Source organism: Drosophila bipectinata, chromosome XR (assembly GCF_030179905.1).
Source record: "Drosophila bipectinata strain 14024-0381.07 chromosome XR, DbipHiC1v2, whole genome shotgun sequence".
Classification (NCBI taxonomy): Eukaryota; Metazoa; Arthropoda; class Insecta; order Diptera; family Drosophilidae; genus Drosophila; species Drosophila bipectinata.
The window spans coordinates 24,932,467-24,955,377 of record NC_091735.1 but is presented as its reverse complement, the minus strand read 5'-3'; the positions used below and the strand labels follow the sequence as shown (position 1 = coordinate 24,955,377).

General features: G+C 35.6%; 4 protein-coding genes across 5 annotated transcripts; 1 reads left to right on the top strand and 3 right to left on the bottom strand.

Annotated features, from left to right (window-relative positions):
* Positions 1-38: 38 nt before the first annotated feature.
* Positions 39-8,891, bottom strand: LOC108123901 (uncharacterized). 2 transcript variants are annotated; one of them, XM_017239308.3, is made up of 4 exons: positions 3,751-3,824; positions 2,101-2,266; positions 1,026-1,413; positions 39-965 (listed from the first exon to the last, which is right to left on the bottom strand). In XM_017239308.3, the coding sequence occupies exons 2-4, from the start codon at positions 2,145-2,147 to the stop codon at positions 759-761; spliced, it is 642 nt and encodes a 213-aa protein (XP_017094797.2). In that variant the 5' UTR covers positions 2,148-2,266; positions 3,751-3,824; the 3' UTR covers positions 39-758. The 2 variants fall into 2 exon arrangements, with proteins under 2 accessions (XP_017094797.2, XP_017094798.2); XM_017239309.3 differs by lacking the exons at positions 2,101-2,266; positions 3,751-3,824 and adding an exon at positions 8,759-8,891.
* A 184-nt stretch (positions 8,892-9,075) lies between these two features.
* Positions 9,076-9,168, bottom strand: LOC122321946 (uncharacterized). The gene has a single exon (XM_043213075.2). It carries the CDS (start codon positions 9,166-9,168, stop codon positions 9,076-9,078), a length of 93 nt encoding a protein of 30 aa, XP_043069010.1.
* A 3,616-nt stretch (positions 9,169-12,784) lies between these two features.
* LOC108123761 (probable inactive protein kinase DDB_G0270444) lies at positions 12,785-14,206 on the top strand. Its single transcript, XM_017239059.2, has one exon. It carries the CDS (start codon positions 12,785-12,787, stop codon positions 14,204-14,206), a length of 1,422 nt encoding a protein of 473 aa, XP_017094548.2.
* A 1,868-nt stretch (positions 14,207-16,074) lies between these two features.
* Positions 16,075-21,284, bottom strand: RSG7 (Regulator of G-protein signaling 7). The gene is made up of 7 exons (XM_017239317.3): positions 19,599-21,284; positions 19,227-19,474; positions 18,984-19,167; positions 18,631-18,917; positions 18,448-18,561; positions 18,024-18,149; positions 16,075-17,890 (listed from the first exon to the last, which is right to left on the bottom strand). The coding sequence occupies exons 1-7, from the start codon at positions 20,301-20,303 to the stop codon at positions 17,563-17,565; spliced, it is 1,992 nt and encodes a 663-aa protein (XP_017094806.2). The 5' UTR covers positions 20,304-21,284; the 3' UTR covers positions 16,075-17,562.
* Between the last annotated feature and the right edge of the window lie 1,627 nt (positions 21,285-22,911).

Here is a 22,911-nt window from a genome sequence, read left to right as displayed (position 1 = left end):
ATTTTTCCCCAACAAACCCCCAAAGAAATGCTACAAAATTTTGTAATTTTTAAATCATTTAAGATTTCAATAAACTTAATAGGAATTCTTTATTTCTGGAAAGCAACAAACAACGTTTTTTCTGACATTTGTTGGCTATCGTTATGGCTATCGGTATCGTTAATCGTTACGGTAATAGTTATCGTAATATTATCGTTATCTATATAATTATATACAGGTTTTCTTCGTTCTATATGAATTTTTAAATGTGTTTTAAAAACTAATTGCTAGGCTGCTACCCTGTAGTTTGGTTCCTGGCATTCAGTAAGTAATGCATATATATATATATCGTATATAGCTGATGGATGCATTAACTATATATACAAACATATATATATATACAACTTTGGACTAGATGCTGTGGTCGGAGGACTATATACACAATGCGAGAGAAGTAATGATTGAATGGTCTACGAATTACAATACTAGATGCTTAAAAACAAAGTAAATACAATGCCATTAATGCTTAGATATAGATATGATGGATATATAGCTACAGACCTCTGGGATTTCTCTTTTGAGATTAAACTTGAGACTAAATACAATTATTTCCTTTTTTTTATATCTCTCCCATAACCCAGAGGTCTTTAATTCTTTGATTTAAAAAAAAAAAAAGTTCAAGTACAGAAAATCCATTGTGCTGCCTGCTTTTTAATGTTTTTGTTTTTTTTTTTTGGAAAAATCTCTAGATTCTCTCTCCTCCTAATCCTGCTTCATTCTTAAATATGCAGAGTGGCTCCTGGTATGGAAGTGGAACTGCCGGCACATGACTTGGCCGAAGTCTGTGGCGGTTCCAGATCCTTAACCAGATCCAAATCTATAACCAGGCAGTCGTAGGCCGGCGGTGGCAGTTCACACTTAACCACACTATCATAACTCGGCGGCAGTGAGTCCACAATGCGCAAAACATCGTTCTGGGAGTTGATCTGGTAATTAAATCCATAATTAATATGCATTTTCAATATACAGATTTTTTATTTACTTACATGTGGTATATTTCCGCTGCCGGCTCTGTTTCCCGCCTCATCAATGGGTCCCGCCCAAATACAGACTCCCATGCGGTGGGTCACATAACCGCAGATGATCACACAGATGATTAGCATTCCAATGCCGAGGGCAAAGACCAGCCAACGCGATTCCTCATCCCGAAGATTCTTCTCCAGCTGGAGGGCGCACAGGATGAGGACAGGCACAGCCACCATTGCCACCAGGAGATCCACAATGGGACGCTGAGTACTGGGTCCGCCGTTCAAGGGACTACGTCCCGAGGCTCCCGAGCCATGGCCCGCCGAGTGGGAGCCAAAGTTTTGGCTGCTGCTGTTCGGGGTTAAGGTGGAGCGGGCCACCACGGTGTTGTGATTCTGGAGCACCATACTAGAAAATAAGTTAGAAATATGAATATGGGACTAAAACTGTATGATAATATGTATTATTAGGTTTCTAAGACCTAAGAACGATATTATAACATTTCCCTTAATGTAGAAACGATTTTGGAACGTCTAGGTAGCCGGGTCTCATGTTTATTCCATGGGAATCGCCGGATAATTGCTGGATCTCAATTGTTAGCCCCCAATGAATAGGCATGAGAACCGACTTTGGTCCGATAATAGTAATCGCTGAGCTAACCCGACCATGGATGATTAGCTCTGAGCTAATTTCATAATTTTTATAAAAATCAACTAATTGGTATCTCCCTTTAAAAATCAGTTCAAAACAATTGCAAATATTATTATTGATATAATGATTTATTAATTATGGGCTCCACACCTTCCGTATTACAATTTGTTGGGTAAATGTTTTCCAATTTATCATATTTAAGGTAAACAATATATATATTTATTTATTAAACAACTTCCCGCATAAAAGAAAACGAGAACTGCGTCACAAAAACTAAATATTTGTTAAGCATTTCTCGTTTGGAGTCCAATTAACATTGGTTAGCATTCAATTACCCGCCAAGATATATCATATTCCAATAAATGTATACATTGTGTTTGTGTTTGAGGGCTATGATATGTGGTTTATGATATATACATATATATATATATCTATATATTTTACCTGGGATCAAAGGCGTTGCTCAGCAACAAGTCATATACAGCGCGCATTTTGATATCAACTTGATTCGATTCTCCTTTTTGTTTTTATTTCAATAGCTCTGTACTTTTAGTTTTTATTGATATCAATTGGTTAATTTATTATAGTCTTTTTGTTATTGTAAGCATATCTATTCAATGAGACATGTGTTGAGGAAAGAAATATAAAACAAGAGTTTAGTTTGTGATTTTGTAGCCTTGCGAAACGGAGGGCTATGTGCCAAAACTTAAATAAATACTTTTTCCACTTTATTGTTTTATTAATTTTTTAAACAAAAGTTTAAACTGGCGCCATACACCGGATATCGATTAAAAGTTATCGGTATTGCTATACAAGCAAAGTGCCATCCTTAGCTGCACTTGTCGTCTCCCCCAATTCCCCATCTTCGCGAACCGCCATGATCAGTTGCATTTTAAATCCTTTCGGTTTTTAAATTAACTATTTTGTGTGTTTTATCAGTGCTTGTAAATAAATAAATGTTTAATTTAAAATTTAATAGTGTTGTGCTTAAATGCGAAATGAAGAAATATCTTTACAAATGGAAATTCAAAAGAAAAGTGCCGGCTGCCGGTGGCCATTTCGTTTTTTTTTTGTTTGTTGTGTGTCCTTGTCAGAAAATTTAGTTTTCTGTTTGTTTTTCGCCCTTTAAAAAGGCTAATCGGTAAATAAATATAATCCCTGAAGGTTCTGTTAGTGCTTACAAGTGTTGTTATTAAGTTTTTAAGTTTATTTTGTAAAATAAGAGCCGGTTTCTTTGAGTCCCTTTGATTGCCTTATAAGGCTACTGAGCCACGGACGCAGCATAAAGCACCGTTATAAAACGATGGCATCTACATATGCCTTGTAGAATGTATGTAGACATGTAAATACATTATGTATCTATTAAGTATGTAAAGGATCTATGTATATAAAGTTTACACGTAAGTTTCTATGTTTTCAAGATTATAAAAATATTCCTATTACTTCTTTTTACTTTTTCATATAATTCTTTTATTTCAAAAACACTTTCAAAAAATCACACAACACAACACTTTTTCAGCAATGATTTCAGAATTCCTTGAATTTCCTTCTGGCTGGAATTTAAAGCCATTTAATTCATTTGTTTTTTATTTATTTAATCATTGAGTAAACACCAACAAAGCTGTTTATATCTATTTATATTGTAGATGTTTTTTTTCGTTTTTTTCTCTTTATAGTTTGTGTAATTTATGTGCATTTTATTTATAGTGTTGTTGTTATTATTTTTTCAGAGACTCTTTATGATTGTGTTTTCTATTTAATTTTTTCTATGTTTTTTTGCTGGCCTTATAAACGTGTTACACCGCCAGAGATAAGAATACAAAATCCGAATGAAATATATTCATTAAAAGTTAGTTTTTTTCATCATCTGGGGAATTTTTTCGACTTGATTGTCGTCTTGAGTTATCAGTTGAAAGAAATTTGTATTGATAAGAGAGGTTGGAGCACGTGATTAATTGCACACTTGTTTTATTTATTTCTTTTTCTATTAAATATTTAATAAATATATTTGCACATTGGTTAGCTGGGCATAAACACTTAAAAAATTAGCACTTTCAGCATTGGTCTTGAAAAGAGAGGAAAAAATTCACACACTTTGAGAAAAAGTCGGCTTTGGACTGGCTTGAACCAATTCGTGGCACTCTGGGCCGGACAAATGTTGCAAACTGACTGGAAAAGTGTCTGGCGAAAAAAAGCAGCCAGTTAGCATAATGAAAGTATGCTGTCAGCTGAGAATTGATTTAAAAAAAATTATACAAGACTATAGGATATCCTGGATAATGATTTGTTTAAAAAAAATTAAGTTTATAGCTTTAAAATCCCTTTTAAAATAAAATAAAGACCCCTAAATATTTGTTCTATGAAGTAAGGCTTGTAAGTAAACAAGTTCAAACCCCCTTTTATACATAAATAAAACCTCTAAATAAACGGCAAGCTATTGACCTTTTCTGCCTTAGTTTCCCCAATAATTGAATAATTATTTACCCTTAAAACTAAACTGTTATTACCGGCGAGTGTGAACAAAAAAAAAATAAATAAATAGCAAACAAATAATATTTAATTATATTTAAAAGCTGAATAGTAGTTAAGTTTCATGAGAGCCCCAAAGTATCCACTTTTAAGGGGTATCCCCCTTCTATAAACATTAAATTGAATTTCAAGAATGAAAAGCTTTGCATTTTTTTTTATTTTTCCTTTTTTTTTTTGTTTTTTGAATGCAATCGGAGACAATAAACAAAGGTTTCAACTGCGTTGGTAATTGCTTAAGAAAATAATGATAGCGGAATTATTTACAGAACAAAAAAGAGAAAAAAACAAAAGCAAACCGGTTGCCATTTTTTGAACTTTATCTTAACAATTTTCTGAACTCTAGAGCACTCTATCCAAGAGATACAAGCCGGCAGATAAAGATTAAGTCTGGCAAATAGTCTGGATTTTTTAAAGATGAGAAACAAAAAGGCAAAAAACAAAAAAAGGCGAGACAATACAAATAAATTTGCAATTTTAATTTCACAAGCAGCTGCATCTCGTGATAGATACACAGATACAGATACTTGAGATACAAAGATAATATATCTTATATATGTATCGTATGTATGTATGTAATTCTGGAAAATGATAAGACAACAAACCGAAATACAACCGGTTGTTAAGTCGCTCCTCGTTAATATTTCCATTTGGATGATTTAGTACTTCAATCAGTCTTAATTTATAAAGTTAATTTTTTTGTATTTTTGGGGCTGAGGACCCAGTTTTTTTTGGTTCGTCGGGATCCGTTACAACTTGTCACCGATTTGCGTAAGAAATATATGTATAAAGGCGCATTAACCCCGCCTTAGTCTGGATACTCAGTTTCTCAAATTTCAGACCTGAATATCTGCATCTTGAAACAATAAATCTTGTCTGTGTTTACTGTTTTTGTTTTCAGAGTTATAAACAAATGAGGGGCTTCTGATTGAGGGGATTACTATTTCCCTGAGAACCCCGTATGGCGACATCAGCTTTAATCATTTTATTATTCAAATATCATTATCTCATTACTGAGGAGTTAATCACAATTGTAAGAATCAGAATCGGAATCAGAATCAGATACAAAATCGAATCTTTAGCCATCCGTAGGTACTTCCGTATTGGCTTTACAAAATAAAAACAACAAAAAATATAAAATCTTTATAGACTTCCGCTGAGGAACGTGATTTCATAAAAATTTTGAAATATCTAGATGGAGGAATATACATATATAAAATATTTCAATAAAGTCGTTGACCAGATGATGCTATATGAGGGTTCTTTGTGAAGACTTTTTAGAAGAAGTTTCTTCCTAGAGGACTTCTTTCTTTTGGGAGTTTGTGAATATCTATCAGTCTAGCATGTTGCATCAACAGATTCCAATCATAAAACCTAGTCTATACTTATCTAAAGCCATACAAAGGTTATCTCAAGAAAAAATATCTGATATTAAAGTTGAGCTTGACTTTGAAATAAAGTCGACTTTGATCGAGAATCGAGAATCGTCAGCAATGGCCCAGAAACCCAATTGGAGTATAAATTAGCCAACAGATCCAGACATCGGGGGACAACAATATATATATATTCTATAAATACGATTTCAGCGAAAAGACAATACTGTTGACTCGACTTGATGCATTTCTTTTCCCGCTTAATTTGCATTTTAAGTTATTTTGTTTTTTGGTTTTCAAGACCTTCGATTTTTTTTTCAAGTGATACTATATCTTTGGGGTTTTTACTTGCAGCTTGGAAAGTGCGCAAGATTTACGGAGAATTAACCTTACCGCAAAAAAAAAAAACAACAACAAAGCCGTAAAAGTATATTGTTCTCCGTAAATGAGTGAATTTCCCTATTTGCTTTTCGGGAAATGCGTCATATATACGAGAGAGTATATACTGTATATATTATGATTCAGATATATATCCCAGCCCAGATCTCTTGCAGTTGGCCTGGAATTTTCTGAGGCTTATCAGTCGAGAGATAAGGCCTGCGAATGCAATATAGCCAGCGAAGGCTTAAGATAATGTTAGAATACCATATATATTATTGTGCGATTATCATCCGATTTGGAGGAAAAGACCTCGTTGCCAGGGGAGAGTATCCAAGTGCACTTTAATTGGGGGAGATTTCTGGCCTGGATTACATTTTTCTACTCGTCATGTTCAACTGCAAAATCATTAAAAATAAACTAGACTATAAAAAAGAATTCTTATTTTTAATTAAAGAATATATTTTGACTATTTCCTTATTACTTTTTTAGTTTCTCAGTCTCTCTACTTGTCCAAGAACATTATCCAAGATTTTTGTCGAGTTTATTGCATTTGAAAACAATGAAAAATTTAATTAAAATTCTTATGCCGATATTCCCGACCATCCTCACCATTATCCGATGTGTGGCAACAACAATTCTTTAATATTAATTGCCGCGACAAGAAAATCATAAAAAATGAAGAAAAACTTGACGAAACTGACGCCCACAAGATATTCTTGGGAATTGTCTGGCCCACTTAGCCGAGGGAGTCTGAGTTGGATACAATCAGCGGGAAACAGTAGAGGGCATTATAATAGTGAGCTTGAAAGTATTTTAAATTTTATTTGAATTGGAAATTGGAGTGAAAACTTAGGGAAAAGACTGATGATAGAAGCCTATATTTCATTAAAAAACTCGTTAGATTAGATGTCTATTAAGTATTTTTTATTAAATTTTAAATAGTATCTAGTAGTTAGTAACGAGTAAAGTATAAGTCAACTATTAACGAGTCTGGTCTACTTGTAACTAGTCGACTAGTTGCTACAAAGTTAGAAAGACTAGTTACTTTGGTCCACTGGAAATTTGTAACTAGTAACGAGTTCTATTTTGTAATCTGTAGGGAGTAACTAGTAACGAGTCTGTACCTCGACTAGTTTGACGGATACCTCGTTAAGAGTTTTATTTTGGAAAAGTAACTAGAATTCATTAAAGAATTACAAGTCTGGTAACTAGATTCAATAATAACTAGCACCTTGTATTAAGTAAAGAGCTATTTTAAAGCTTTTAATAGTAACTATTAGATCTACTCTCCTAGTATCTAGTAACAAGTGCGTCCCACTTGCAACTACTCCGGCCCACTAGTAAGTAGCCTCTAGAAACTAGTCTCTAGCAACTAGTAACGAGTCTGGTCTACTTGTAACTGACTAGTTAAGTCAGGGCTTCCAACTAGTAACTAGACTCAGTAAACCTTTAAATAGTAACTAGTAAAAGAAAGTCTCTAGTAACGAGTGCGGCCTGCTTGTAAACTAGTATTTGTTTAGTAGCTGGTATTTAGGGTAACTAGTAACGAGTCTGGTCCACTTGTAACTAATCATGCCCACTAGAAATTAGAACCGGAAGCGAGTAACTAGTAACTAGTATCTTTGAACTAGCAACTAGTAACTAACAACTAGTGCCAAATGTAAGTAAATAGTAAGAAATAATGAAAGAATCTTAAAAGTATTTAAAAACTCACTAAAAAATTTAATTTCTCTAAGAACTTCTACCATAAATTATTGAAAAACCATAAAAACTCAAAAATAATACCTAAAACCTAAAAACCTAACCCGATTTGTTAGCTTTTTTTATGTCTTTACATGAACCAGAAACAAATGGCAGCAGCAGTAACGATGACGCTGCCATGGAGTGGCATTATTAATGTATTAATTGATCGGAACCGAGTGCCGTTTAATTGTGAGTGCTTCTCCCTTATTGATTGACTAAATTGTGGGATATTTTGTGCTTTTATTTCTTGAATGGACGACTGGGGGGTTTCTCGGATGACCCCTGTAAAGTGAAAGCTTTGGCCAAATAGATCACTGGCCGGCACAGCTTCTCGATTTCCTGTTTGGTCACGTAGCCACAAGTTTATTCTTTTCTTTATTATTATTTTTTTTTTTTTGTTTGACAATAATTGGAAGCCATCATATAGAAAAAAATTGTTGTCTCGGTTCTTCTCTTATTCTGGTTTTTATTTTTTATGCTGGACGAAGTATGTATTCAACGATACTATATATAGAAACTAATGATGAAAAAAATAAAGAATTAAATGTTTTGTTGGCTTCTGCTATCAATAAAAATAATTTATCTGTTGTGCAAAAAAACAAAGAGCATATATCACTCAATGTTGGGGAATATATGTATATATTATTTCTTTAAAAAATATATAGTCACTTAGTGATAAGAAGAAACACCTGTTATACCAAGATTTTAGATAGTTGGCCCACTTATGGGTGAAAAGAAAAAAAAAAGAACAAATATTAAAAAAATAAAAGAATACACAGATGTACATCCACCATAGCTTTGTCCCTTTCGCTCCTTTGGCTTTTCCCATTTTCTGCAATCTATTTTTAGTCTTAGAATTAAGGGGGGGTCTTCACAAATAAAAGGGGCTAGGGGTGGCTCCTGGGGTAAACATGTTTGTCGGCATTTTCAGAACTGCGAGAAAAGGTTAAGGGTTTAGGTCATACGATTAAATGGAAGAACCTAAAAGGGCACTACGATTATTATAATTCCCAATTGGTTCTGGCCAAGTCGTTAAATAATACTTAAAATATTTTATTTATTTTTTTCAGTGTACTCACTTGAAAATTGTTTTTGTTTTTTGGTTGTTGCTGTAGCTTTGGGCCTCTCACGCAATCTCTCTCCTTGCTGGCTTGCAATTCTTCGGGATCTCTCTCTGCTCTTCACAATTCTTCACAATTTCAGAAAACCAAACAATAAAAAAATTCAAAACAATAAAAAAATAGCACCAAGTGTATTGTTTTTTAAACAAAAATATTATGCACGCGCTTTAATTGTTTTGGGGGGTGTTTTTGTTTTGATTTTTTATTATTTTTTTAATATTTTTTGGGTTGAGATCGTTGGACTCCAATCGGATAGTAGCGGTAGTAGTATCCCCTTATCGGTGCTGGCTTTGGGTATATTCGTAGTGCTCCTTGCGGTAGTCTGGATCTTCGCCTCGCTCGCAAAGGATCCAACGAATGTCCACCATCCCCACAGATCTCACGGCAATTCTACGCGTTTCTTCAGCTTTCTGCAGGACACCTTCTTATTCTCCTTTTTCTTCTAGAGAGGGAGACAGGAGATGTTCGGTTTTCTCTCCTTCACTGAACTTTGGAACGAAAAACACTGGCCGACCGGTCGAAAAGATCAGGAACTGCGTTCACGTACACACATTCTCTTCATCGTATATAGAAATAACAAAAAAAAAAATATGTATTTTATTTTGTTTCTGTTTCTGTTTGTGTTTCTGCCGTTTTTGAGATTCTTTCCGCAAGCTCTTCGATTCTGCGGTCTTCTGCGGTTCTTCAGCTTTTCTTTCACGGGGCTAGTTATTTCCGATTTTCTTCGAGGCGAACCAGTGACGAGCAATGCCAAGCAGCAACTGTGAGATTCCGTTTCGGATGCCCAATGTCGTAGCGCTCCCCGCCGTACTCGCGGCCGGCTTCGACGCTGGCAGCGGCGGCCGAGTGGTTGGCGTCGCCGCCGATGCCGCAGGTGGTGGCAGGGGAGGTTGGGGTGGCAGATGCTGTTCTACACGCTTCGCCGACAGCGATGGTCGATGATCGAGCGCTGGTGATCACTGTTAAGGTGAAGCAGTGTTGGATATTGGGGGATCTTACTGTTGGAGAAGAAAACCAAAGTATCGGGTATTATATAGTCAGGAAATATCAGATTACGGTTTATTTAATTTTTAAAATATAGTTTATTCATAATTAAACCAAAGTATCGGGTATTATATAGTAATTTAATTATATTAAATACGAGTTTTTAACTTTCTAGACCCTTTTGTAACAACCCATATTAAAAAAATTACCTTTAACCATTTATTTTTATATTATTTTTATAAAAAAGTTATAATTATTCAAAAATGTTAGCTGATTCTTGGTTTTTAAAAGTTAATAGCTATTATAAGAATTGAAAATGAATGAATTTTAAAGAGAAAATTAAATGAAAAATGCCTTTTTTAGATTTTACCTTGAAAAATATTACTCATACGCAGTGTTATCTTATGGAAAACATTCTTATTTTCTTTTATTCTGTTGATTCTTTTATTCCTTACTTCAATTTTAAAATGTATTCATTAAAAACTTGTAGTTAGTGCTAATATTCAGGGTATTTACGATTGTTTAGATACTTTTTCTAGTTTAGAGTTTAAACCACACTGCGTATGAGCAATATATATGAGATATTTGTTAAATATCAGAAATTAACACAAATTTTAAAGATAAAAATAACATTTACTTTTTTTTTTTGTTAAAAATATAACAAAATTTTGAGTTTTTTCCAAATCACTGTGAACGAGTCACTGTTTTGCAGCATCACTGTTTGGGGATCTCTTTGTAAAGTTCCTTTCTCTCTCTCTGGCTCTCTCGCCGTGGCGCTTGCTCTCTTGTCGAAATGTGCTCCACCACTAGCTGTCTCGCTTGCTCTCTAGGTCACAGATGATCAGCCGAAGTGCGAATCTTGCGAGAATTGCGATCCGAAGATGCTTCTTCTAGAAACCCGAAGACTAGCAACTGCTTCTGCTTCTGTTTTTTCTTGTTTTTGTTATTTTTGTATGCTTTTGAACTGATAAGAGATGCCGTTATCTGATTACCAATGTGACACATTGCGTTGTTGTAATTACTGTATATGTTGTTGTTTTTTTTACAATCTGCACACGCATACGAAAAAAAAAGCGCAGAATCCAGTGATAAGAGTGATAAGAGATAATGTTTTAGGGTCTCACTAACCTTACAATAAAAAAAACCCTGAAAAGTGATGAAATTTAGCACTTGCCGTTATTTATTTTGTATCTTTTTTTTTAAATAGTTCTGCAAGATAGTGTTTATGGTGGTATTTCGGGATCTGTGAGATTTCAAGAAAATTTTATGATTTTAAAAGAAAATATGAGGATTTATGAAGATTTTTAAAAGTGAGTTTTGAGAAAAAGATGACTTGATTTGAAAGGATTTTAAGGTTTTTGGGATTAAAAGTAAAGTTTATGGTTATAAGTTGTGTTTTGGGAAAAGAAATATCCATATTGTAGCTTCTTTTAAGTAGAAAATTATTTAAAATTAATCTTTTCATTTAAATTCTAGTTTCTTAATTCTTAAATCAAGCTATAAGTAGCTTATGAAGTATTCGGACCTGTAAAAAAAAGGAATAAATGCTACTATTTCAAAGTATGAACCTCTAATAGGACTTAAGATGTAAAATTCATATATTTTTAACAAAAAACTAATCTTAAACCACTTCTAAAATATGTAAATAATATATTATACTCCTCTGAAAATCAAAGAATCTATTGAACTTTTAAAACCCGATTGCGTCATTCGAAATGTGTTTTATTTCTTGACGATTATTGGACTTTTATTTGCAAGCTGTGAAATGAAAATAAATGTGGGTCAATGGATTATCAATGCTCCCGAATGAGACGCCAGCAAAATGGACAATTACCCTGGATACCTCCATATACCCATAGACAGGATGATATTACTTACCGTTATACAGATAAGACACAAAAAAAAAAGATATATTATTATAGATATAGACGGTAGTTCGATGAACACATGAATAGAGCAATGACTTGAGAATCTTGAAAGAAAAGGAACAAGAATCCGCATCTAATAGAGATAGCTATAGAGATGAGAGAAAGACAGGTAGAGAGAAGAAGACCATTTTAGGTTTTTACGGCAAAAACGTGATCGAACCCCTTTTCCTTGGCGCGGAAAAACTTGTGCGAAATGCTGGTCACGTCTCATGTATCTGTATCTGTATCTGTAACTGGGCAGTTGTATCTGCATCTTGGCCGAAAGCCCTCTACTCACCTGAATTAGATACATTTGTTTTAATAGATAAACTTTATGCCGTATTCCCGGAGTCGAATTGATAACAGATCCGGACCGGGCCGGGCCAGTCGCCGAAAAAAAAACCAAAAAAAAACTTTTATTAGCGAGCCCGGGACGGGAAGTCGCTATTTTGTTCGCGGCTTATCGCAGCAACCTCGCTGGTAAAATACGAACAAGAAAAAAAAAATAAATATACTCTGTATTCGCCGTAAAGGTAAACATCACAGGTATTTTTTTGTGGGGGTGGGGTTGTGTTGGAATGGGTAGTGTTGGGTTGGGATGGGTGGTGCCATTCCCGACGCTTCGGATAACAGAGATTCCTCTATGAAATTATTGTTGTGCCAGCCAGCACCTCTATTTACACATTTTTTTGAGAAAAAATGTTGGAATGTTTAAATAAAGCCATCGAGAAGGTTCAAAAGAAATGAATTAGATGATGAAGTTGAAGAAGAACCCTAAAGCTCAAGTATTTCATTGGAAAAGTATGAAATATCTTAATGAATATCAGTAATTGTTAAAAAAAAAATCCTCACCAAGAAGGCCATGAAATTTTCAATTTTTTGACGTGAGTCTGTAACCCAAAAATATATTTCAGTCACATCCACAACCCGGTAGCAAACGTTTCGATTTATAAAAAAATTTAATTTTTGTATAATTTTACAAAAATTTCATACTCGATTTTTCAAGTATTTCGGAAATTACGTAAATTTATCTTTAAATTGTATATCGTTGAAAAAGTAGTAACAATAATACTAGTAATACTTTCTGATAGTAATGGAGAATAATAAGAAAGTTTGTCAGCTCGTTGACTATTACGAGAAATTCATGCTGGCTCAGCTAGATGTTAGAGTCGAGATATATCCGATTTTTGAACCGATGCAGGAAGTTGATGAAGTTCCATCCAGTACGAAGACCTACGATGGGGATTCAGCATCGGAACTCTATATGATGGGCTTATCTCAAGATGGAGACATGTCTACTGACGTTGCTGAGAAGAAGCTGGAGGACACTACCAACGATGAAGCAAAGGATGGTAAGCAGGACGAGCCAATCCCCGAAGAAGTCATGGAGGATGTTCCCCACAAAGAATCAAGTGACGCAGAAATAGAAACAATGAACTCCGATGAGACCTCTGATTCAGTAATGGAAGAGATTAGGAAGCTTATCGAAAATTCCTTAAAATGTGAATCGGAACTCTTTTTGTTGGGTTTATCTCAAGATGGAGACATGCCTACAGACGTTGCTGAGGAGGAGCTAAAGGACGATACCCAAGATGAACCACAGGAGGATGAGCAGGAAGATTCAAAGCGTGAAAGCCCCATAGAAGTCGTGGAGGATGTTTATGATGACGAGACCTCAGATTCAGTTATGGTTGAGGTCAAGGAGCTTATAGAACATTTTTTGGGCTTATCTCAAGAAGGAGACATGTCTACAGACGTTGAGGAGAATCTGGAGGACGATGCCAACGATGGACTAGAATTTAAAACAATGAACCCCGATGAGACCTCTGATTCAGTTATGGTTGATGTCAAGGAGCTAATAGAACATTTTTTGGCATTAACTCAAGATGGAGACATGTCTTCAGACGATGAGGAGAATCTGGAGGATGATACCGACGATCGACGAGAAAGTGAATCAATGAACCCCGATGAGACCTCTGATTCAGTTATGGTTGATGTCAAGGAGCTAATAGAACATTTTTTGGCATTAACTCAAGATGGAGACATGTCTTCAGACGATGAGGAGAATCTGGAGGACGATGCCAAAGATGGAGGAGAAACTGAAAAAATGAACCCCGAAGAGACCTCTGATTCAGTTATGGTTAAGGTCTTGGAGCTAATAGAAAATTCGTTGGGTTTATCTCAAGATGGAGACATGTCTTCAGACGTTGCTGAGGAGGAGCTGGAGGACGATACCCAAGATGAACCAAAGGATGATGAGCAGGAAGAGCCAATCCCCGAAGAAGTCATGGAGGATGTTCCCTACAAAGAATCTAGCGATGCAGAAGACGAAATGAAAACAAAGAACTCCCATGAGACCTCTGGTTCAGCTGTGGAAAATGTCGAGCTTATAAAAAACTCCTCAAAATGTGAAATCGAGAAGCCCACAGAGCCGCGGCACATGCTAATTAGCGGAAAACGTGCCAAACTCCAGATTAGCAAGGACCTCCACCGTACGCTGGAAGAGACTCTTTAGGAAACATTGAAGACCCTGGTGCTTGCTTGCTATCTTGGATCAACCTGCCGCCCAAGACTCTCTGGATATAGAGGAAGTAAAGTAAACTCCAACAGATTAAATGAGTAAAACAGAGGATGTAAACCAAGAATTATTCAAATAAATAATAAAATGAATTTAAAATAATTAATTGACTTTAAAATCAGGGGATACTTTTGGGCATTTTTGAAAAATATTTCAAATATATTGAAAATAAAATAAAATTGGGAATCTCTTTTTGAAAAAACCATCCTCTATATTTTAAAAACTCATTTATACTTCCGTTTTTTTTTTTAGTTAGTTAGCTTCACAATTCAATTCATTTATTTTATCAGTATTTCTGTTATAGTTTTCATGTTTTTTTTTGTGTGTTTTTTTAGCTTAGTTTTTTATTCGGTTTTAGGTTTGTCTTTCATGCTGAACAATTTACAATAAACGCGGCGCCACATGTTTGTTTTTCTTTATCAAAGTAGTTTTTCTGGCATTTAAATATTTTCATTATTTATTTTTTCTTTAATAATTATTGTTTTTGCTCTGAAAGTTGGTTTTTATTTCTGTAGTTGTAGTTGTTGTTGTTGTCGGAGTTGTATACAAACATACACATACATATATCGAATATTAATTTGATTATTTGATTTTTTTTTTATAAATTTATTTTATTTTCTAAAAAAAAATATAATTAAAGGGTGGTTGTGGAAAGTTTTTATAGATTCTTAAGATTTTTCCTGGTGGGGGTGGTTGGGAGGGGAAAAACTGCAAGTAGTTGGCCTGAATGGTTTTCTAAAAACTCATTTTATTTTTAATATTTATTTCAAAACCAAGCAAACAATAATCGAGTGGTAAGCCAAACAAAAAACATGAATTTCTCTCTTACTTTTTATTCGCTTCTAGTTGATTTTCTTTAATTGATTTAATTTTTTGTAATTTTTTTTTTGTCACTACCAACACACAGACGCACATCAAGATATATGTATGTGGTATTACATATCGTATTTTTATGTATTCTATTTGCTTTCTGCTGTATACACCATATTTTGTATATTTATCGTAATAGTTATAGTTATTATTATTATTTGCTTGTTAAGTTCTTTTTGTTTTTCTGATTTTTCTGATTTTTAGACACCATTTACAAACGTACAATTAAAGTTACAATTAAATAGACACACACACAAAAATCCTAGGCCGTTGCCATACAATCCTAATTAATTTTTTCTCATTTTTTTTTTTTTTTTTCAATACACTTAGTTTGCCTCCTCTATTTAAGAATCGTACATACATATATTACTTAATAGTTTGTATTTTGTTTTTGATGAGTGAGTGCTGGAGTGTGTGTATGTGTGTTACCTTGCCGATTATTTTTTTACTAAAAGTCTAATTGCTATTTCGAAAGATCCCAACGATCCACTGATGTTTCACATTCAAGTATATTATCATATAATATAAGTTCTAGCTGCGTTCAAAATAATCATCGATTTTAAATGAAATATCCTCCTGAAAAGTCGTCTATATACAGAATAATTTAAAATTCTCTTTCTGAGCTAGAATCCTAGCGAAAAGTATTTTAAATCATATGATGATTGCTTTGAGATTCTCCATTCTCCACTTGATTTAAGACTAAAATTATTTTGAACGCAGGCTGGTAATTAATATATATTTTAGAGAGAAATCCTTGGGAGAGAACCAAGTTCGCTGGGGGTGGGGCTATCTATGTAGTATCTCAAATCCCGTTTATTTGTTTGTAAAGCTCTCGTTATTTCTCTGTTTTTTGTTTGTTTTTCTAACAATCTATAAGCTATCACACCATTGCACCTATCTACCCTAAAACATCCAGACCGGAAACTTTTCCGGAAAATCCTGCCACCCCACCCACCCCCTAACTAACGAACTTGGCTCAATTTTCTCTTATTATTAGTATTCCTATTATTTTTTTTTTAATATTTAGCCTAATTTAAAAAAAAATACCTTTCTCCCACACAATTACGAAAAAAAAAACACCTGATTACACAACTTTCTTTTCTTTCAGTGTCTTAACGATATGTGAGTGTATGTGGAGTAGGAGTGGGTGTGTGTGTGTGTGAGTGTCTGTGTGGGAGCGAGAAGGAACTTAGAAAATCAAGACACCCTAAAAGGAACTTAATTCATTCTTCTGATTGGGAATTATAGAAAAAAAAAAATAAAAATTAAAAAAAAACTGCCTGCTAATTATCGCTTTAAAATCCTTCAAATTGATCTATCGTTTCGATATTCTATTTTTTAGTCTAAATTTTCGCTTATTTGGAATACAAGTAGTACTGCATGGCTTATTTCTTGGTGTTTTTGGTTACAATTTGTTTTTATTTTTTTTTTCGATAATTACTAGACTGCATTTCTATATTTTGGGTTATTTTTTCTCCTATTGTTGGTGTTTTTCGGTTACTGCGGTTATTTATTATTAATTATAATTAATAATTCGTATTTGCTTTTTTTTTTGTATAATATCTGTGTATACGAGAATAAGGTCTCGGCGGCTGTTGGTGTTTATCTTAAACTCTGTTTGGGTTATCTTTTGGGTTGGTTTTCGTTTCGATTAACTAATAATAAGATATAGATTTTCAAAATAGCCAGAGACTTCAAAACATTAGGTGAAATACCTTCGCGGGTGGGGTTATTGAAGAACATGACATACCAGTACACATTACCATATATTTTCTAAAGTAATCATATATATATATATATATTTTGGTTTTTGAAAATTCTATAATACCATCATTGCTTTTAGTTGTGAGGTCTTAAATGTCTGGGGGTGTGTGTGTGTTTGAAATTCTCTAGCGATTTGGAAAAGCTTCTATATAGTTTCCGTTTTTAAGTTCCTATTCCAAGCCTTTGGCAGTTTCTTTATTTCATCTTAAGTGGTGTTTTAGCTTTTCATTTAATTTAGAAGGAGACAGCTATATATTAGAGAGCAAAAGTATATAGATATTATATATACTGAGGGAGGGGGACTAGGGATTTGAGGGCACTTTGAGGTAACACAATCAATCAACAATCAAACAATCAAATGCAAAAATGGCACAAAAAACACTCCAAAAAACGGGAGAACACGCGACACAGTGGCAGATCTAATTTAAATTAGTAACAACTTGTAAGTACCTCTATATGTATATATAGTATATATTCTATATTGTATATATATATATGTATATTAGTACTTTGGGATATACAATATATATATTATGAATATGTCTAATATTATATATCCCCCATATTCCCCGAATCATTTAGTTTTTTTTTTTTTTGTAGTTTTTCGTTTCGATCTGAGATCAGCCCACGGCGATAACGGGGAATCCCCGGAGCGTATCTCAACGTTTCACCCCAAACAGATTCGGTATGGACTTGATCTTCTTCCGGGAACAGTTCAGGTAATCCTTGTACATATCTGAGCGTAGATATCTCGAATATGAATCGCTCTTCATCAGGTGATAGACATGGGAGGCGGCCACATCGAAACACCAGCGATTGGGTCCGTTCGGTGAGTTGACTGCCTCCCGGGCCAGTTCGACGGATTTCGAATCCACATTCACCGGACAGGGGGCGTCCGGGGCGAGGAACTCTTGCCAGATTTTCTGGATGGCCTCCTTGATCTCGGATTGGGGCAGGGCCTTCATTTCCTGCACTGATTCCCAGAATCTGCAAAAAATATTAAATAGATGGAATTAAAAAAAAGGATTCAAATGAAGCCAAAAAGTATGCTTCTTTCAAATATTTCTGAGCATACTTTTAGGCGTTAAAATTGTATATGTATATATTTGTCTGGACTTACTTGAGATTCTCTCCGCTATATTCTTTTTCAAGGAATTTCGTAAACTGTTCTCGTCCAATGGCATCATTCAGTAATTCACGTAAGCTGAATGCCCAGCGCTTGACACGCCGTACAGGAACTTCTTTGCTAAAGGTTTCCAAATAAATAGATATTATTAGTAATATAAATAAATATAAATATAATATTATAATAGTACGATAATAGTAATAAAGCTTTCTTTTAGATGTCTATATTTTAGGAATATTTTCTTAAGCTATAAGCTTGGGAATTTCATAGATCCTGAAGCTGATCTCAGACCAAGCTCAAGCTCGAGTTCGAAACTCTTCGAAGTTCGAAGAATATTTTCTTTTTTTTTTAAGTTTTTTTTTTCACTTAACTCTTTTATATAATAATTATTATAATTTATGTTTCAATATAATCTTACCTATTCTTCTCCGTATCCCACATTTCGGTGCTATCCGTTTGCCAAGGATTCGGCAACTCTGGCGATGTTATAAAGTAATCGAACTCATTGTACTGATCGTAGTAGGCAACCAAACTATTAAAAAATATTTAAAAAATATTATTTAAAAAATTCAGTAAGAAATAAATTTAAAAAAAAACATACGCCTCGGCTGCCTTGGACACTTTGATTGTGCGCCGCTCGAGCTTCTGCTTCCGCAGGGCTATGATCCTGGTGAGCTGCTCCACCGGATTCTTGGCCAGGGAGGCGCCCGCAGAGCCAGTGCCATGACTAGAGCCGCCCCGTCGGTAGGCCTTCTTGATATCGATCTCGGTGGTGTTGACACATCCCGGCATCGGCCGGTGGACATCCCAAAAGGCTCGCTCCTGCGAATCCAATACCTTGCGTTCCAGTTTGTCCCTCTTCTTGGCCACTTTGCTTTGCGATTCGGCCTTAATTTTTTTAAAGAAAAGATTTAAGATTTAAAAAGGCTTTTATTATTTTTTAAGTACACTCACCTGCATGAAAATAAATTCCCATTTGCGTGAAAACATTTTCTGTAATTTGGCCAAGTTCTCGGCTTCATAGTCGGCCAGTTCCAGTCTCGTCTTATTCTGCATTGTCCTTTTGCACAAATAGACGGCATAGTCCGTGTTCTCGGGCTCCCAGCAGTTTGAGGGCCAAAAGTACGGGGTCTGGAATCTGATCAAGAATATATATCAACAAAATACTAATATGAAAAGCCTAAAAGTATACTCCACCTGTAGAAAGTTCCATCGTTTTTCACTGTCAACGCATGATCGTCTATGGGAAAGATATAGCCATGGGAACTGAGCAGATGGGCAAAGTGCAGCGCCTCCGTCACATCCTCCACATCAAAGTTCTTGAGGATCCAGGCCACCAGGTCCGCTCCGGTGAACACCGATGGCACTTTGCTCATAAAGGCCTTCACAGTCCTCACGGCCACGCCCGTCGATTCCGCCTGCATCTTCTCGATAATGGCCTCCATCTGAAAGGGGTTTATACATCATATATCTTAGGTTTATAAAGGTTATCTTTAGGTATATATAATATTAAATTATTATTAATAATTTAAAAAAAATAATAAATTTAAAAAAAATTTTTTTAGTTACCTTTTTGTACACTAAAATATTTGGAGCATCTTCGTTTTTGCTGCCCCGCTGCTGCGACACTGTCGGCACTGCCAGCGTCGACGCCGACGGCGGTGGATCTCGCTGCGATGCCGACTGCGACGCTGACTGCGAATTGTGATGATGATGATGATGATTCCCGCTAACGGTCAGTAGACCGCCGCCGCTCTGCTTGCTGCCCGCCTGGGTTGCAGAAGCGGATGCGGAAGCGGCTGCCGCCGAAGATGACGACGAGGTGGAGGAGGTGGTGGTGGTGGTGGTGGCTTTGCTGGTGGAGGCGGCAGCAGCATTTACCGTTTTGGCCAAAGGCGGTGGCATGCCACTGCAATTTGTTGTTGTTGTTGTAGAAGCTTCTTTGGCTAATGTTGTTGTTGTTGCAACTTTTTTCGGTGTTGATGTTGCAGATGTTGTTGCTATTGTTTTTGCAGCCGATTCTGTATCATTTTCTATATGAATCCCGTTATTATTACCATTTGGCAGCGTTATTGTGATCGTCGCTGCTCCTGCTGCCTCTGCTGGCGTTTCAGCTGCTGTCTCGGCCGGCGTTGTCGTCGCTGCTACGGCTGCTGCTACTGCTGCTGGTGATGGTGGGGCTACTGCTACTGCTACTGCTGGCTGCTTGACGGCTGCGCTGCTGGCTGCACTGGTGGCTTGAGTTTTGTCCGCTTCTGAATTCATCGTTACCATTTTCAAAACCAATTTCGTTCAGTGTATTAATTTCGTTCTATTTATATATAGCTTTTGATTATATTTTTGAAAAGCGTGGGTGCCGGAAAACACACAACAACAACAACAAAAAAAAGAAAAGGAAGAAAATCCTCGAGGGTGTTGGTGGTGTTGCAGGTGGTAGTGGTGGGCGGAGGTATGGCTGTTTTTCCCAGCTCAGCGAGCTATTTTCAAGCTTGTGTCTCTCACAATGTCTGTGTGTGTGTGCGTGCTGTATGTGTGTGTTGGTGTGCGTGTGTGTGTGTGCTTGAATCAATTTAAGACTTTTCCACACAACAGTTATCCTTCATTTTGCTCATTTTTTCTCAGCTCCTTAGCCATTTTTTCTTTCTTGCCTTTGATTTTCCTCGATTTTTAAAGAATTTTCTTTAAAGGAAAAGCTTAGATCCTTTTTTTATTCCTTTACTTTATGCTGTATGCAGAATTTTCCAGGAGTTATGGCAGCCACACACACACGCGCACTCACACATACACCGACACGCACACGGCAGCCGATGAAGGATAATGAATTTTTTTTTCTCCCTCCTGCCTGTTGTTTATTTTTCCAGTCAACAGCTTTGCTTTCTTCTATTTCTTGTTTTATTTCGAAATTTCGAATTATTTATTTAAATTTCATTTCTTTTTTTATTTTTGGCGTTTTTTTGGACTTTTCTTTTCTCTCCTTTTTTTTGGCAATTTAATAATCCCGTTAAAGCGGAGTTTTTCCAAAAACTTTTTCGCTGTTTTCTGCTCTGCTGCCTTGGCTTGCTGTTGCTGCTCTCACTCTCCCCGTCTCTCTTCCGCACTCACACACACACACATGCATAAGCACACATCCTGGTAGTGGACCTCTCGCTCGCACACACAATCGTCCTGTCCCGCTTTGGCGCGAGGTGTTTTTTAGCTTTTAGCTCGTAATCATTTTACGGCCCAAAGTCAATCGGCTCCTTGGAGCTTCCTGCTGATAGTCCTTTATCGATTTTTCGTCAATCCTCCCCCGAAAATACTCTCTCTTCCGATTACTCTCTGGCATCTCTCTCTCTCTCTCTCTATCTATCGGAATCTGTCCTGTGCATGCGCTTTTACCGTTGTTTACATCTAGCCAGCTGTTAGGGTTGCCGCAGCAAGAATTGTTCCAAAAAAATCGATAAGAAATCACTATTTTCAATTTTCTTTATTTCGATAATAAGAATTTGCATCTAAAAATTATTTTATTTATTTAAAATTAACAAAAAAAAAAAAAATACAATATAGATTATGTGGTTTATGGTAAATAGAACTTATATATAGATTTTACTTTATGCATAGGGTTGTCATTAGTTGCATAGCGTGATTTTTTTTTAACTTATAGTGACCTTAGTTGTTATGGCTTTTATACAGATATTATATAATTTTTTTCAAAGGCAATTTTTTTCTTTCTTATTTTTATACCCTTGCAGAGGGTATTATAATTTTGTCCAAAAGTGTGCAACGCAGTGAAGGAGACATCTCCGACCCTATAAAGTATATATATTCTTGATCAGGATCACCTCCTGAGTTGATATGAGCATGTCCGTCTGTCCGTCTGTCCGTCTGTCCGTCTGTCCGTCTGTCCGTCTGTCTGTTTCTACGCAAACTAGTCTCTCAGTTTTAAAGCTATCGTCTTGAAACTTTGCACACACCCTTCTTTCCTTTGCACGCAGTATATAAGTCGGAACGGCCGGGATCGGCCGACTATATCCTATAGCTGTCATATAACTGATTGATCGGAAATGGTATAACTTTGGTGTTTTTAGAGTTAGAGAGTTCAAATTTGACATGAGAGCTATATTTGGCAAAATAATACGACATGCCAAATTTCATAAGGATCGGCCGACTATATCCTATAGCTGCCATATAACTGAACGATCGGAAATGACCCAACTTTCGTGTTTTTGAAGATAGAAAGCTGGAATTTAGTACAGACTCTATTTTTGGTTAGTTGATCCAACCTACCAAATTTCATTAGGATCGGCCGACTATATCCTATAGCTGTCATATAACTGAACGATCGGAAATGACCCAACTTTCGTGTTTTTGAAGATAGAAAGCTGGAATTTAGTACAGACTCTATTTTTGGTTAGTTGATCCATCCTACCAAATTTCATAAGGATCGGCCAACTATATCCGATGTTTGCGATATATATCCGGTTTTAGCTGCAAGGGTATATAAACTTCGGCTCCGCCCGAAGTTAGCTTTCCTTTCTTGTTTTTTTTCAAAAGATGCGAGATTATAATAAATACAAAACAAAAAATAATACATTATAGTGCAGGATAAGGAAAATCAAATAGATTCCTAAAGATATCAAGATTATATATATATATATTTATATAGTATGTAATATGTATTTTACTGCCCCTAAGACTAAGTTTTCAAGTGCATGGGTCGATTTTCGATATTTTCGATCAACTCGTACACTCCAATTTTTATTTACATAGGTCCTTCTTTCGTATATATTAGATATATATATATTTACTGCGATATAGGTATAAATATATATGTATGTATGTGTGTGTGCAACCCTCGCGGCGATAGGCCGGATAATCGGTTATCGATCAGGATCAAATCGGG

Excerpts from the sequence above, each read along its gene's own strand:
- RSG7 (XM_017239317.3), bottom strand. The coding sequence starts at position 20,303 with ATGGTAACGATGAATTCAGAAGCGGACAAAACTCAAGCCACCAGTGCA. Across the intron at positions 18,918-18,983 it reads GGGAATTTATTTTCATGCAG|GCCGAATCGCAAAGCAAAGT; the intron begins GTGAGTGTACTT and ends AAAAAAATTAAG. Across the intron at positions 17,891-18,023 it reads TATAGCGGAGAGAATCTCAA|ATTCTGGGAATCAGTGCAGG; the intron begins GTAAGTCCAGAC and ends TATTTTTTGCAG.
- LOC108123761 (XM_017239059.2), top strand. The coding sequence starts at position 12,785 with ATGGAGAATAATAAGAAAGTTTGTCAGCTCGTTGACTATTACGAGAAA.
- LOC108123901 (XM_017239308.3), bottom strand. The coding sequence starts at position 2,147 with ATGCGCGCTGTATATGACTTGTTGCTGAGCAACGCCTTTGATCCCAG. Across the intron at positions 1,414-2,100 it reads AGCAACGCCTTTGATCCCAG|TATGGTGCTCCAGAATCACA; the intron begins GTAAAATATATA and ends CTTATTTTCTAG. Across the intron at positions 966-1,025 it reads GCAGCGGAAATATACCACAT|ATCAACTCCCAGAACGATGT; the intron begins GTAAGTAAATAA and ends TTTAATTACCAG.
- LOC122321946 (XM_043213075.2), bottom strand. The coding sequence starts at position 9,168 with ATGGTGGACATTCGTTGGATCCTTTGCGAGCGAGGCGAAGATCCAGAC.